The sequence below is a fragment of the Oncorhynchus kisutch genome, linkage group LG13 (genome assembly GCF_002021735.2).
Source record: "Oncorhynchus kisutch isolate 150728-3 linkage group LG13, Okis_V2, whole genome shotgun sequence".
NCBI lineage: Eukaryota > Metazoa > Chordata > Actinopteri > Salmoniformes > Salmonidae > Oncorhynchus > Oncorhynchus kisutch.
In genome coordinates this window covers 72,507,858-72,522,015 of record NC_034186.2, presented here as the reverse complement: position 1 = coordinate 72,522,015, position 14,158 = coordinate 72,507,858, and the positions used below count along the sequence as shown (strand labels likewise).

The window sequence follows — 14,158 nt, the reverse complement described above, 5'->3', positions numbered from 1 at the left end:
CACCACACTCCCTCTCTTCTTTGTTGTGGTCATTACATCACCACACTCCCTCTCTTCTTTGTTGTGGTCATTACATCACTACACTCCCTCTCTTCTTTGTTGTGGTCATTACATCACCACACTCCCTCTCTTCTTTGTTGTGGTCATTACATCACTACACTCCCTCTCTTCTTTGTTGTGGTCATTACATCCCCACACTCCCTCTCTTCTTTGTTGTGGTCATTACATCACTACACTCCCTCTCTTCTTTGTTGTGGTCATTACATCACCACACTCCCTCTCTTCTTTGTTGTGGTCATTACATCACTACACTCCCTCTCTTCTTTGTTGTGGTCATTACATCACCACACTCCCTCTCTTCTTTGTTGTGGTAATTGCATCACCACACGCCCTCTCTTCTTTGTTGTGGTCATTACATCACCACACTCCCTCTCTTCTTTGTTGAGGTCATTACATCACCACACTCCCTCTCTTCTTTGTTGTGGTCATTACATCACCACACTCCCTCTCTTCTTTGTTGTGGTCATTACATCACTACACTCCCTCTCTTCTTTGTTGTGGTCATTACATCACCACACTCCCTCTCTTCTTTGTTGTGGTCATTACATCACCACACTCCCTCTCTTCTTTGTTGTGGTCATTACATCACTACACTCCCTCTCTTCTTTGTTGTGGTCATTACATCACCACACTCCCTCTCTTCTTTGTTGTGGTCATTACATCACTACACTCCCTCTCTTCTTTGTTGTGGTCATTACATCACCACACTCCCTCTCTTCTTTGTTGTGGTCATTACATCACCACACTCCCTCTCTTCTTTATTGTGGTCATTAGATCACTACACTCCCTCTCTTCTTTGTTGTGGTCATTACATCACCACACTCCCTCTCTTCTTTGTTGTGGTCATTACATCACTACACTCCCTCTCTTCTTTGTTGTGGTCATTACATCACCACACTCCCTCTCTTCTTTGTTGTGGTCATTACATCACCACACTCCCTCTCTTCTTTGTTGTGGTCATTACATCACCACACTCCCTCTCTTCTTTGTTGTGGTCATTACATCACTACACTCCCTCTCTTCTTTGTTGTGGTCATTACATCACCACACTCCCTCTCTTCTTTGTTGTGGTCATTACATCACCACACTCCCTCTCTTCTTTGTTGTGGTCATTACATCACTACACTCCCTCTCTTCTTTGTTGTGGTCATTACATCACCACACTCCCTCTCTTCTTTGTTGTGGTCATTACATCACTACACTCCCTCTCTTCTTTGTTGTGGTCATTACATCACCACACTCCCTCTCTTCTTTGTTGTGGTCATTACATCACCACACTCCCTCTCTTCTTTGTTGTGGTCATTACATCACTACACTCCCTCTCTTCTTTGTTGTGGTCATTACATCACCACACTCCCTCTCTTCTTTGTTGTGGTCATTACATCACTACACTCCCTCTCTTCTTTGTTGTGGTCATTACATCACCACACTCCCTCTCTTCTTTGTTGTGGTCATTGCATCACCACACGCCCTCTCTTCTTTGTTGTGGTCATTACATCACCACACTCCCTCTCTTCTTTGTTGTGGTCATTACATCACCACACTCCCTCTCTTCTTTGTTGTGGTCATTACATCACCACACTCCCTCTCTTCTTTGTTGTGGTCATTACATCACTACACTCCCTCTCTTCTTTGTTGTGGTCATTACATCACCACACTCCCTCTCTTCTTTGTTGTGGTCATTACATCACCACACTCCCTCTCTTCTTTGTTGTGGTCATTACATCACTACACTCCCTCTCTTCTTTGTTGTGGTCATTACATCACCACACTCCCTCTCTTCTTTGTTGTGGTCATTACATCACCACACTCCCTCTCTTCTTTGTTGTGGTCATTACATCACCACACTCCCTCTCTTCTTTGTTGTGGTCATTACATCACCACACTCCCTCTCTTCTTTGTTGTGGTCATTACATCACTACACTCCCTCTCTTCTTTGTTGTGGTCATTACATCACCACACTCCCTCTCTTCTTTGTTGTGGTCATTACATCACTACACTCCCTCTCTTCTTTGTTGTGGTCATTACATCACCACACTCCCTCTCTTCTTTGTTGTGGTCATTACATCACTACACTCCCTCTCTTCTTTGTTGTGGTCATTACATCACCACACTCCCTCTCTTCTTTGTTGTGGTCATTACATCACCACACTCCCTCTCTTCTTTATTGTGGTCATTAGATCACTACACTCCCTCTCTTCTTTGTTGTGGTCATTACATCACCACACTCCCTCTCTTCTTTGTTGTGGTCATTACATCACTACACTCCCTCTCTTCTTTGTTGTGGTCATTACATCACCACACTCCCTCTCTTCTTTGTTGTGGTCATTACATCACCACACTCCCTCTCTTCTTTGTTGTGGTCATTACATCACCACACTCCCTCTCTTCTTTGTTGTGGTCATTACATCACTACACTCCCTCTCTTCTTTGTTGTGGTCATTACATCACCACACTCCCTCTCTTCTTTGTTGTGGTCATTACATCACCACACTCCCTCTCTTCTTTGTTGTGGTCATTACATCACTACACTCCCTCTCTTCTTTGTTGTGGTCATTACATCACCACACTCCCTCTCTTCTTTGTTGTGGTCATTACATCACTACACTCCCTCTCTTCTTTGTTGTGGTCATTACATCACCACACTCCCTCTCTTCTTTGTTGTGGTCATTACATCACTACACTCCCTCTCTTCTTTGTTGTGGTCATTACATCACCACACTCCCTCTCTTCTTTGTTGTGGTCATTACATCACTACACTCCCTCTCTTCTTTGTTGTGGTCATTACATCACCACACTCCCTCTCTTCTTTGTTGTGGTCATTGCATCACCACACGCCCTCTCTTCTTTGTTGTGGTCATTACATCACCACACTCCCTCTCTTCTTTGTTGTGGTCATTACATCACCACACTCCCTCTCTTCTTTGTTGTGGTCATTACATCACCACACTCCCTCTCTTCTTTGTTGTGGTCATTACATCACTACACTCCCTCTCTTCTTTGTTGTGGTCATTACATCACCACACTCCCTCTCTTCTTTGTTGTGGTCATTACATCACCACACTCCCTCTCTTCTTTGTTGTGGTCATTACATCACTACACTCCCTCTCTTCTTTGTTGTGGTCATTACATCACCACACTCCCTCTCTTCTTTGTTGTGGTCATTACATCACTACACTCCCTCTCTTCTTTGTTGTGGTCATTACATCACCACACTCCCTCTCTTCTTTGTTGTGGTCATTACATCACCACACTCCCTCTCTTCTTTGTTGTGGTCATTACATCACTACACTCCCTCTCTTCTTTGTTGTGGTCATTACATCACCACACTCCCTCTCTTCTTTGTTGTGGTCATTACATCACTACACTCCCTCTCTTCTTTGTTGTGGTCATTACATCACCACACTCCCTCTCTTCTTTGTTGTGGTCATTACATCACTACACTCCCTCTCTTCTTTGTTGTGGTCATTACATCACCACACTCCCTCTCTTCTTTGTTGTGGTCATTACATCACCACACTCCCTCTCTTCTTTGTTGTGGTCATTACATCACCACACTCCCTCTCTTCTTTGTTGTGGTCATTACATCACCACACGCCCTCTCTTCTTTGTTGTGGTCATTACATCACCACACTCCCTCTCTTCTTTGTTGTGGACATTACATCACCACACGCCCTCTCTTCTTTGTTGTGGTCATTGCATCACCACACGCCCTCTCTTCTTTGTTGTGGTCATTGCATCACCACACGCCCTCTCTTGCTCTTGGTACTCCTCTTTGTAAGTCACCTTGATTTAGCACCTGTGTGTTTTATCAGTTTATTTATGAAAATATTTAGACAATAGCTGAAGCAGGGGGCTATAAATAGCAGCACACAAGTAGACTACAAATGCATGCTGGGCCAGGCATGCCCTGAGCTGGTGAAGTGAGCGCTACTGGAGCACTACTTGGAGCAAAATTGGAGTGGGCGAGAAGGCCAACGCTCCATCTTTTGGGAATCTCCATGCTCCGGTCAAATTGGGCACGCTCTGCTCCACTCACATACTCTGGTACATAAACGTAAAATAGTCAACCCAAGTCGAAGCTCTTTTCTTTCATTCTACCTTTATTCTCACACACACACACAAATGCACATGAGAAAAGCAGAGATGAAACGTTTGGGCTTTATTTGGATTCATAAATCATGACTTGAATTGAAAATACTTTTGTAATTCTGTTCTCTTTCCCTCGTTATTTTCGCCTATATATTTGACTTATTGTCCTCCATGGTTTCATTGATCCAGCTAATGTATTTAGCCACACGGGTATACACTCCATATCTACCAGTCTGCCCACAACCCACACCCCAACTGACAATACCTGCAGCCCAAAACAGTTTATTGCTACCATCCCTCAAGACGTACGCCCCTCCACCGTCCCCCGTACAGGAGTCCTTGCCCCCCTCAGGTACTCCGGCACAGAACATGTTGTCTGTCAGAACAGGGATCTTCTCTGTTGGCGTTGCTGCTTTTGCTCTGTTGACAGAGTCTTGGCACTCATCCTCTTTCACTACTGGTAGGCGTATGTGCCTGAGATTGTTGGCAATGATTTCATCTTCTTTCATGCCAAAGCCTGACACCATACTGGTAAGGGATAGAGGTCAGGAAAGAGGTCAAGGAGTTACTCAGAAAACTATTGCCGTACATTCATTAGCTTACCAAAGAACATTGATGAACTATGGACTGCTAAGGACTGGTTGTGCAGTTAGGCTACTTTAGATTTTACAATATAATTCAAGGATGTGAAAAAGAAGTCATGAAATGTGTAGGTTGCACTCTTGGCGCATTGACTACTTCCATGATAAGAATGAACACATTATGAAATGTGGGTCTATCGATCCCTTCTATCGATCCTTTCAAAATGCACTTCCTCTGTATTCTTATTGATGTCTTTAATAATATAAACATTAATATTGATGTTCAGCTTACTAATTTTTAATAAAGAACAGGACAAGTCTGGCTCTCACCCCATCTGGCCAATGTTGTAAGTAGCGTTCTCTGGTGGCAGACACAATGGCATGATGGCAGCGTGGAATGTGAGTGGTTGTTGGAGTTTTATCAGGGCAATGTCATGATTGTAGTTTGCACCCTCTGTGTTTTTGTATTCAGGGTGGGGGTGGAGGGAGGTGACACCAAGTGGGGTGAGCTTTGCTAGTTTTTCTGCATCATTGTCTCCCACAAAAACCTTGAAAACAAAACATAATTCAACTTCAGTATAGATATTCAACTTCTTCAAATCTGACATCACTGAAGGACTTCTACACACATAATTTGAACGTTAGCTTGTGGTAGCTTTACCAAAGTACTGAAGACTTCTCTTTGCCTGTTGTTACTCCAGATATTTAAGTGGACTATACCTTTAAAAACATAAGCAGGAAATACTTTTGTTCTACAGTGTCCAATGAATTGATTGATGGGTGTGTCACAATCTACTTACCCAAACTTTCTCCTTTAGCACAAGTTTGCCCTGATGCACCAGGTTATGAGCTGCAGTCATGATCCAGCGGTCCCCGATCACCATGGCCCCTCCTCTGCCTCCGTCCACACTGAGCATCACCTGCCAGGGGATGGTTTTGTCTGGGGCTTTGTCTCCCCCCATGATCCTCTGAAAGCCTGAGAGGGACACCGTGGGCCGGCCACAGACTGGGGGTGGGGAGTAAAGTAGTGATGAGGGTCACACAAATACATACAGGATGGTATTTGGAGTATATGGTAAGGAAAATGGTACATAAGGAGTTACCTGGGATACATGAGGGAATGACAGGGGTGTGAAGGTTGTCTCTCCATGTTCTATCTGCTGCACAAGTGTAGCTCACTGACAGACAGAGAGACAGAGAGACAGAGAGACAGAGAGACAGAGAGACAGAGAGACAGACAGACAGACAGACAGACAGACAGACAGACAGACAGACAGACAGACAGACAGACAGACAGACAGACATTATTGTTTAGTGAGCAAATGTGTGTGACTGATGAAGGATAGTTAAAACATCTCACCAGTTGCTCCTCCAAGGAGTGAGTAGAAAGGTTCATTGCAGTGGTACTGAATGACGGAGAGGTGCTGGTTCTGAGAGCCAGATATGAACTTTACCCCTCCATTCAACAATGCTTCAGGTTCCCCACAGTCAATTACTGCACAGGAGAGAGGGAGAGAGGGAGAGAAACCAAAATACATCTGTGTTTAATATGGAACTTCACTCATGGGTATGTATTAGGTTGTGATCATAGAAATAGAATCCATTTCTATGGTTGTGACTCACTGTGGCACTCAGGGAGGGAGAGATGCCACTGCCCATTCTTTTGACACATGGAGGCATAGCTCTTGATCTCTCTGCCATCCTGAGAGAGAGAGAGAGAGAGAGAGGGACAGACAGACAGACAGACAGACAGAGACAGACAGAGAGAGAGAGGGAGAAGCGATACACTGATAGTTTAGTTGCTCTTCACAGTGGATATTTCCAGGAAAAGAGCCCTTGTAGAAAATGAAAGACTGTAAGTATAAACAAGAGAAAGAGGGTGAAGGAAGTATGAGGTAAGAGAATGATAAGAGGCAGGGTAAAAAGGGATTGTTTAATCTCACCATCATTAGTTTGTAGCCAGGGTCACAGCTGACTTGGATGTAGTCTCTGTAATAGTATTGGGGAACGTTTGGGGTGACTCTTCCATTGGTGATAGAACTGGGTGAAGCACACTGCACCCCTATGAACAACAACACACATATCAGGATTCCAGACCAGGGCCTTTTTAGTTAGGCTTCAACTTTGACCTGCATTCTCTGCTTTACTTCCAGGAGGTTTACCTTCTCACCTGTTTTGCCCTTCACCAGTTTGCATCTGCTCTTCCCTTCATACTCTCCCTTGCTCTGTCTTTCTCCCTCTCCTCTTTCATTATTTCCCTCTACCTCTGTTCTCCCTCTCTATGCATTTCCTCCTCCCTCTCTCACTCTGAGTAGTGTAGTGCAGGCTCCAGCCCTGGCTCAGACCAGCCCAGTCAGTGTGGTAGTCTAGCTGGACAGTGTAAGAGTTAGTGGGCATTAGTCCAGGACTCTTCCCTCCACACAGCTTCTGGGGTTCCTTGTCGGGGATGGATACCTGGGCGAGGCAGAGGAGAGATGTAAACAAACACAAAGCATGCTGTCCTGAACACACACACACATATGCATGAACACACACATTCAATACTTCATTCATGTACTCTATCTAGAGGTGAGGACATTAAACACATGTAACCAGTGGTCCGGGCATTGTACATTTTTACCTGTAACCAGTGGTCAGGGCAGTGTACAGTGTTACCTGTAACCAGTGGTCAGGGCAGTATACAGTGTAACCTGTAACCAGTGGTCCGGGCATTGTACAGTGTTACCTGTAACGAGTGGTCAGGGCAGTATACAGTGTTACCTGTAACCAGTGGTCCGGGCAGTATACAGTGTTACCTGTAACCAGTGGTCAGGGCAGTGTACAGTGTTACCTGTAACCAGTGGTCAGGGCAGTGTACAGTGTTACCTGTAACCAGTGGTCCGGGCATTGTACAGTGTTACCTGTAACCAGTGGTCAGGGCATTGTATAGTGTTACCTGTAACCATTGGTCAGGGCATTGTACAGTGTGACCTGTAACCATTGGTCAGGGCATTGTACAGTGTGACCTGTAACCAGTGGTCAGGGCATTGTATAGTGTTACCTGTAACCATTGGTCAGGGCATTGTACAGTGTGATCTGTAACCAGTGGTCCGGGCATTGTACAGTGTGACCTGTAACCAGTGGTCATGGCAGTGTACAGTGTTACCTGTAACCATTGGTCGGGGCAGTGTACAGTGTTACCTGTAACCATTGGTCAGGGCAGTGTACAGTGTTACCTGTAGCCAGTGGTCGGGGCAGTGTACAGTGTTACCTGTAGCCAGTGGTAGAGGCAGCTGGGTCCATTCTGGGTGCCTATGTGCTCTATGTGGAAGCTGTCAGTGAAGTTGAGGTAGACGATGAACCCAGGCTCCACAGAGATGACGTACTGACAGGCCAGGCCGTGGGGTGATGGGTCAGGGTACCCTGGGCTGGACAGTGTCCCCCCTGGTTCATCAAATATACCCCTACCACAGGACACTGGCCAGGGAGAGAGAGATGTTCACAAGATGTATAGAACTACAGTACACACACACACACACAGATAGATAGATAGATAGATAGATAGATAGATAGATAGATAGATAGATAGATAGATAGATAGATAGATAGATAGAGAGTAGGTGTACTCACAGACACAGGTGCGCTGGTCAGGGCGGAGCTCGTAGCCATGGCGACAGGAGCACATGTAGGAGCCCAGGGTGTTGTGGCAGATCTGGGAGCAGAGTGGACCAGAACCATCCTCAGGGTCTGGAGCTGAACACTCATCTATGTCTGGGATAGGGATGGAGAGAAGAGAGATGGAGGGATGGCGAGAGGGATGGAGAAGAGAGGTGGAGGGATGGAGAGAAGAGAGATGGAGGGATGGCGAGAGGGATGGAGAAGAGAGGTGGAGGGATGGAGAAGAGAGGTGGAGGGATGGAGAGAGAGAGGGATGGAGAAGAGAGGTGGAGGGATGGAGAGAGAGAGGGATGGAGAAGAGAGGTAGAGGGATGGAGTGAGGGATGGAGAAGAGAGGTGGAGGGATGGAGAGGGATGGAGTAGAGAGGTAGAGGGATGGAGAGGGATGGAGAAGAGAGGTGAAGGGATGGAGAGAGGGATGGAGAAGAGAGGTGAAGGGATGGAGAGGGAAGGAGAGAGGTGGAGGGATGGAGAGAGGGATGGAGAAGAGAGGTGGAGGGATGGAGAAGAGAGGTGAAGGGATGGAGAGGGAAGGAGAGAGGTGGAGGGATGGAGAAGAGAGGTGAAGGGATGGAGAGAGGGATGGAGAGGTGAAGGAGAGAGGGATGCAGAAGAGAGGTGGAGGGAAGGAGAGAGGTGGAGGGTGTAGCTTAGCATTACACCGTGATATCACCTTCACTGAAGGTGAAGATGAGATTTGCCTGGTGTTTCTGGTTTAACAGTGTTGCCTTGGATTATGTACGTAGTACTGTTGTGAGCATCTCCAGTCAGGTTGGTACGGGCTGCACTACCTTTGGCCTGATAATGGGCGGAGAAGCCGAGGTGATGGTATGGCTCAAGGTTCGTGTCGTCTGTCTGAAGGACCAGGGTGAGCCTGTTGCCTGGAGACAAAAGTGGCCGGTTGCCTGGGTGATGTCCATCAGAATAATTCTCCTGACCACAGAACTTTGCAAGCACCTTCTTGTCATATAAAACCTGGAATGACGGAGTGAAAGAAACATTTAATACATCCTACATTTTATAATAAGGTATCGAAGTGTTCTTTTGAAGTCCACTGACCGTGAGGGAGTCGTAGTAGCAGTCGGCTGACGGCCTGATGTCCAGGTGAGTGAAGCTGAGCTGGAGCTGGTAGCCCTCAGGTACACTGAGGTCCCACTGTTGTGACAGGGCAGCAGGGTACGGCTGGGGGAACTGGGGGGACTGGACCACCCCATGTAGGGCTGGCAGGGACCGGGCCAACCGCCAACACTCACACACAGACACACACAGCAGCCTGGAGCAGACCAACACAGGGAGACAGGGCTGAGATGGGAAGTATAGGAGGAGTGTGTCACAACGAGGTAAATACAGCCCCTTGAAACATGTCTGTATGATGACTGATCAGATAGAGCTATTTTCTGATCTGTGACCAGGAAGCAGAAGAAAACATATTCTAATGATGCTGTAGTAATCATATGTTCTTATCATCCTTCAAGATGAAGACTCAATAAAGGTTAAAACCACTGGTGTGCTGCGTAATGTAAACAAATAGGTTATACTTCATTTGAACTCTTTCTCAAACGTGCTAGTCACATGCCACAATGTACTAGTAATGGAATAAACGGCATACACCTTCAGGCAGCTGGTCTGATTATGACAACTGACTTTACACACTCACGTAAGCAGTTGTTGTTTACATTCACTTACAGTGGGGAGAACAAGTATTTGATACACTGCCAATTTTGCAGGTTTTCCTACTTACAAAGCATGTAGAGGTCTGTCATTTTTATCATTGGTACACTTCAACTGTGAGAGACGGAATCTAAAACAAAAATCCAGAAAATCACATTGTATTTTTTTGTATTTTTTATTTTTTAAGTAATTCATTTGCTTTTTATTGCATGACATAAGTATTTAATCACCTACCAACCAGTAAGAATTCCGGCTCTCACAGACCTGTTAGTTTTTCTTTAAGAAGCCCTCCTGTTCTCCACTCATTACCTGTATTAACTGCACCTGTTTGAACTTGTTACCTGTATAAAAGACACCTGTCCACACACTTAATCAAACAGACTCCAACCTCTCCACAATAGCCAAGACCAGGGAGCTGTGTAAGGACATCAGGGATACAATTGTAGACCTGCACAAGGCTGGGATGTGCTACAGGATAATAGGCAAGCAGCTTGGTGAGAAGGCAACAACTGTTGGCGCAATTATTAGAAAATGGAGGAAGTTCAAGATGACGGTCAATCATCCTCGGTCTGGGGCTCCATGCAAGATCTCACCTCGTGGAGCATCAATGATCATGAGGAAGGTGAGGGATCAGCCCAGAACTACATGGCAGGACCTGGTCAATGACCTGAAGAGAGCTGGGACCACAGTCTCAAAGAAAACCATTAGTAACACACTATGCCATCATGGATTAAAATCCTGCAGCGCACGCAAGGTCCCCCTGCTCAAGCCAGCGCATGTCCAGGACCGTCTGAAGTTTGCCAATGACCATCTGGATGATCCAGAGGAGGAATGGGATAAGGTCATGTGGTCTGGTGAGCCAAAAATATAGATTTTTGGTCTAAACTCCACTCACCATGTTTGGAGGAAGAAGAAGGATGAGTACAACCCCAAGAACACCATCCCAACCATGAAGCATGGAGGTGGAAACATCTTTCTTTGGGGATGCTTTTCTGCAAAGGGGACAGGACGACTGCACCGTACTGAGGGGAGGATGGATGGGACCATGTATCGCGAGATCTTAGCCAACAACCTCCTTCCCTCAGTAAGAGCATTGAAGATGGGTCGTGGCTGGGTCTTCCAGCATGACAACGACCCGAAACACACAGCCAGGGCAACTAAGGAGTGGCTCCGTAAGAAGCATCTCAGTGGCCTAGCCAGTCTTCAGACCTGAACCCAATAGAAAATCTTTGGAGGGAGCTGAAAGTCCGTATTGCCCAGCGACAGCCCCGAAACCTGAAGGATCTGGAGAAGGTCTGTATGGAGGAGTGGGCCAAAATCCCTGCTGCAGTGTGTGAAAACCTGGTCAAGAACTACAGGAAACGTATGATCTCTGTAATTGCAAACAAAGGTTTCTGTACCAAATATTAAGTTCTGCTTTTCTGATGTATCAAATACCTATGTCATGCAATAAAATGCAAATGAATTACTTAAAAATATTACAATGTGATTTTTCTGGATTTTTGTTTTAGGTTCCGTCTCTCACAGTTGAAGTGTACCTATGATAAAAATTACAGACCTCTACATGCTTTGTAAGTAGGAAACCTGCAAAATCGGCAGTGTTATCAAATACTTGTTCTCCCCACTGTAGCTATAGCCAATGGGTTCAAGTACAGTGTAACCACACAAACTCACCAGATGAACGGATGGGTCCAGTCCATGTTGAAGGTCCTGGCCACAAATGTTTGTTATTGTTTTACTGTTGTGTGGCTATTGCTCACATGTATTAGACTTGAATTCCCTGCAGTCTGTGTGTCCCAATAGAGACCTATGGTGAGGTATTATGCTAGACTACGAGTCTAAAAGTCATGTTAAAACCTGCTCTGTTTGACTTGGCTGAAATAGACGAATGAGAAGGGGGGGACGAGGGAGAGAGTGAAAGGGCCCGAGAGACAGGGTAGTAGTGGTGGTGGTGGTGGAGTTAAAAGACTACAATTGACCTGTTCTTAAAGGTAAAACCTTTTGTACGTTAATGTCAAATGAGAGAGAATGGGAGGAAAGTGTTGTGTGTTCAGTGCTCTTCCCGTAAATTCTGTTTGAATAGTTTGTGTTGACACATAGGGACAAACTCCATGCTGGTCTGGGTATGTCAGTTCAGGTCACATGATGCAGGGATGTACTGTAGTGCTGCTGTAGCCGGTGCTATACTGCACCGCTGTAACTCTGCGTTGTGTGTGGTTGATAGAGACTATAAACGTGGACTTTGGAGATCAGGTAGTTTTAATCAAGCAGAACTGACTCTCTGCATCCTGCATCTGCATCCAAAAGGAAATAAAACATTTGTAGAGCACATCTGTTCATATGTTTCGTCGCCTCTTTCTCTCTCAGTGCATCAAAATGATTTTTGAATAGAAAAATTAATACTCTCTCCTTATTATACATAACATATTTTACATAGATAAAACCACATGCCTGCATCCAAAAGGAAATAAAACATTTGTAGAGCACATATGTTCTGAGAATCGTCACCTCTTTCTACAACAGATGCACAATAGGAGGGACTGGGATCATTCGAGGAGCTAGCCATCGTTCACACATACAATAGCCTGCTAATACCTTAGCTAGCTATTAACCACATGTTGAATTCAGAATATTGACATCATCCTAAAAAGTACAATTACATCTTAACAATACCTTCCACTTATGAGTAACCTCTAAATATACATCATTATTCATGAACAAAACACTGTGTATGACTTTGTACTTAAAATAATCTAACTTTTCTGAAGACAGAAAAATCGTGCCTACCTCTCAGTGCATCAAAATGATTTGAGCACCCCGGGCAAAACGTAAGTACACACTCCCCTTCTCCCAGGATGCATAACAAATCAACACAACATATTTATATATGAACCTGGTGAAATTCACATAGTACTTTAACAACTGTTACACTGCTACGCTGTTGACCTTTTCATGAAGAACACACTGTACACAACACTATCCACTATAGCATTCAGATGATCTACCTTTTTTAAACTACATCCCTGGTCATGTGTAGTTATGGGATATGACAGCCTACATGTATGTTAGATAGATGAGACCCTGATGAAAGCAGCTTAGCTGTGGAAACGTTGGTATTTCGCGTTGTTATGGGATATGACAGCCAGTATGTTAGATGAGACCCGGATGAAAGCAGCTTAGCTGTGGAAACGTTGGTATTTCGAGTTGTTATGGGATATGACAGCCAGTATGTTAGATGAGACCCGGATGAAGGCAGTTTAGCTGTGGAAACGTTGATATTTAGTGCATTCGTTGCATCAGAGCCTCAGAAATGTGTCCAGCGTTTCTTTTCTAAGTCTACAGTGTGTTGACATCATAAATTAAACATTATTCATGTATTGTGAGATTCATTTGAAAGTGTGCAAAATAAATGGAGATTTCATGTTAAATGACGCGGAAAGACAGACGTTGAGAGAACTGAAGTCATTGATTGCCACTACAACTCATAATAGTCTATTGTTCAGGGCAACAGCAGCTCTGCACGTTTGCTGATCCACCACAGAAAGCTGGACATATTGGAGCTTCCTGGAGATTGCCACAACTCCTACACCAAACCCTAGAGAGAGAGAGAGAGAGAGAGAGAGAGATGAATTCTGAATTAAACGAACATCCGCTGAATGAAATGAACCTCAAAACCAGTGGTTGGTGGTCGGTATGTCATGCTCTTGCAACGTCATCAGGATGTAAGTGTCGTGTATTGATGTGACATACTGAGATAGGACGTCACCTGTTAGAAATTAGATATGTAGAAGGGTGAGCCGGTCAAGGATCGATTCAGACAAGGTGGTAAATTGTATGACAAGCGACAGTTTATTCAGAGTGAAGATATCTAGTACAGCGTAATTACGGCTCCTCCGTTAGTTCGTACGGAACAGCAGGCAAAGAGACCGTTACAATCAGTACACCACTTATATATAGAACAGAAAGTAGGTTGATTCTGGAAGATCGGATCTTTGGATTGGTTCAGCTGGGGTGTAGTCTGTAGTCTTCCGCCATTGGCTCAGTTGTCAGTCCGTCATCGTAGAATCCTCTTCGGGCACACAATGTTCAGCTACAAA

The 14,158-nt window shown here is 45.0% G+C and overlaps 1 protein-coding gene across 2 annotated transcripts; it reads right to left on the bottom strand.

The window, feature by feature from the left end:
* Window positions 1-4,202: 4,202 nt before the first annotated feature.
* LOC109900582 (complement C1r-A subcomponent) lies at window positions 4,203-13,636 on the bottom strand. Of its 2 annotated transcripts, XM_031787207.1 has the most exons (14): window positions 12,849-13,636; window positions 11,736-12,355; window positions 9,450-9,663; window positions 9,182-9,365; window positions 8,343-8,483; window positions 7,984-8,189; window positions 7,040-7,187; window positions 6,677-6,795; window positions 6,357-6,435; window positions 6,094-6,228; window positions 5,837-5,911; window positions 5,534-5,739; window positions 5,064-5,281; window positions 4,203-4,680 (listed from the first exon to the last, which is right to left on the bottom strand). In XM_031787207.1, the coding sequence occupies exons 2-14, from the start codon at window positions 11,759-11,761 to the stop codon at window positions 4,299-4,301; spliced, it is 2,133 nt and encodes a 710-aa protein (XP_031643067.1). In that variant the 5' UTR covers window positions 11,762-12,355; window positions 12,849-13,636; the 3' UTR covers window positions 4,203-4,298. The 2 variants fall into 2 exon arrangements, with proteins under 2 accessions (XP_031643067.1, XP_031643068.1); XM_031787208.1 differs by lacking the exon at window positions 12,849-13,636 and having other exon boundaries at window positions 11,736-12,366.
* Between the last annotated feature and the right edge of the window lie 522 nt (window positions 13,637-14,158).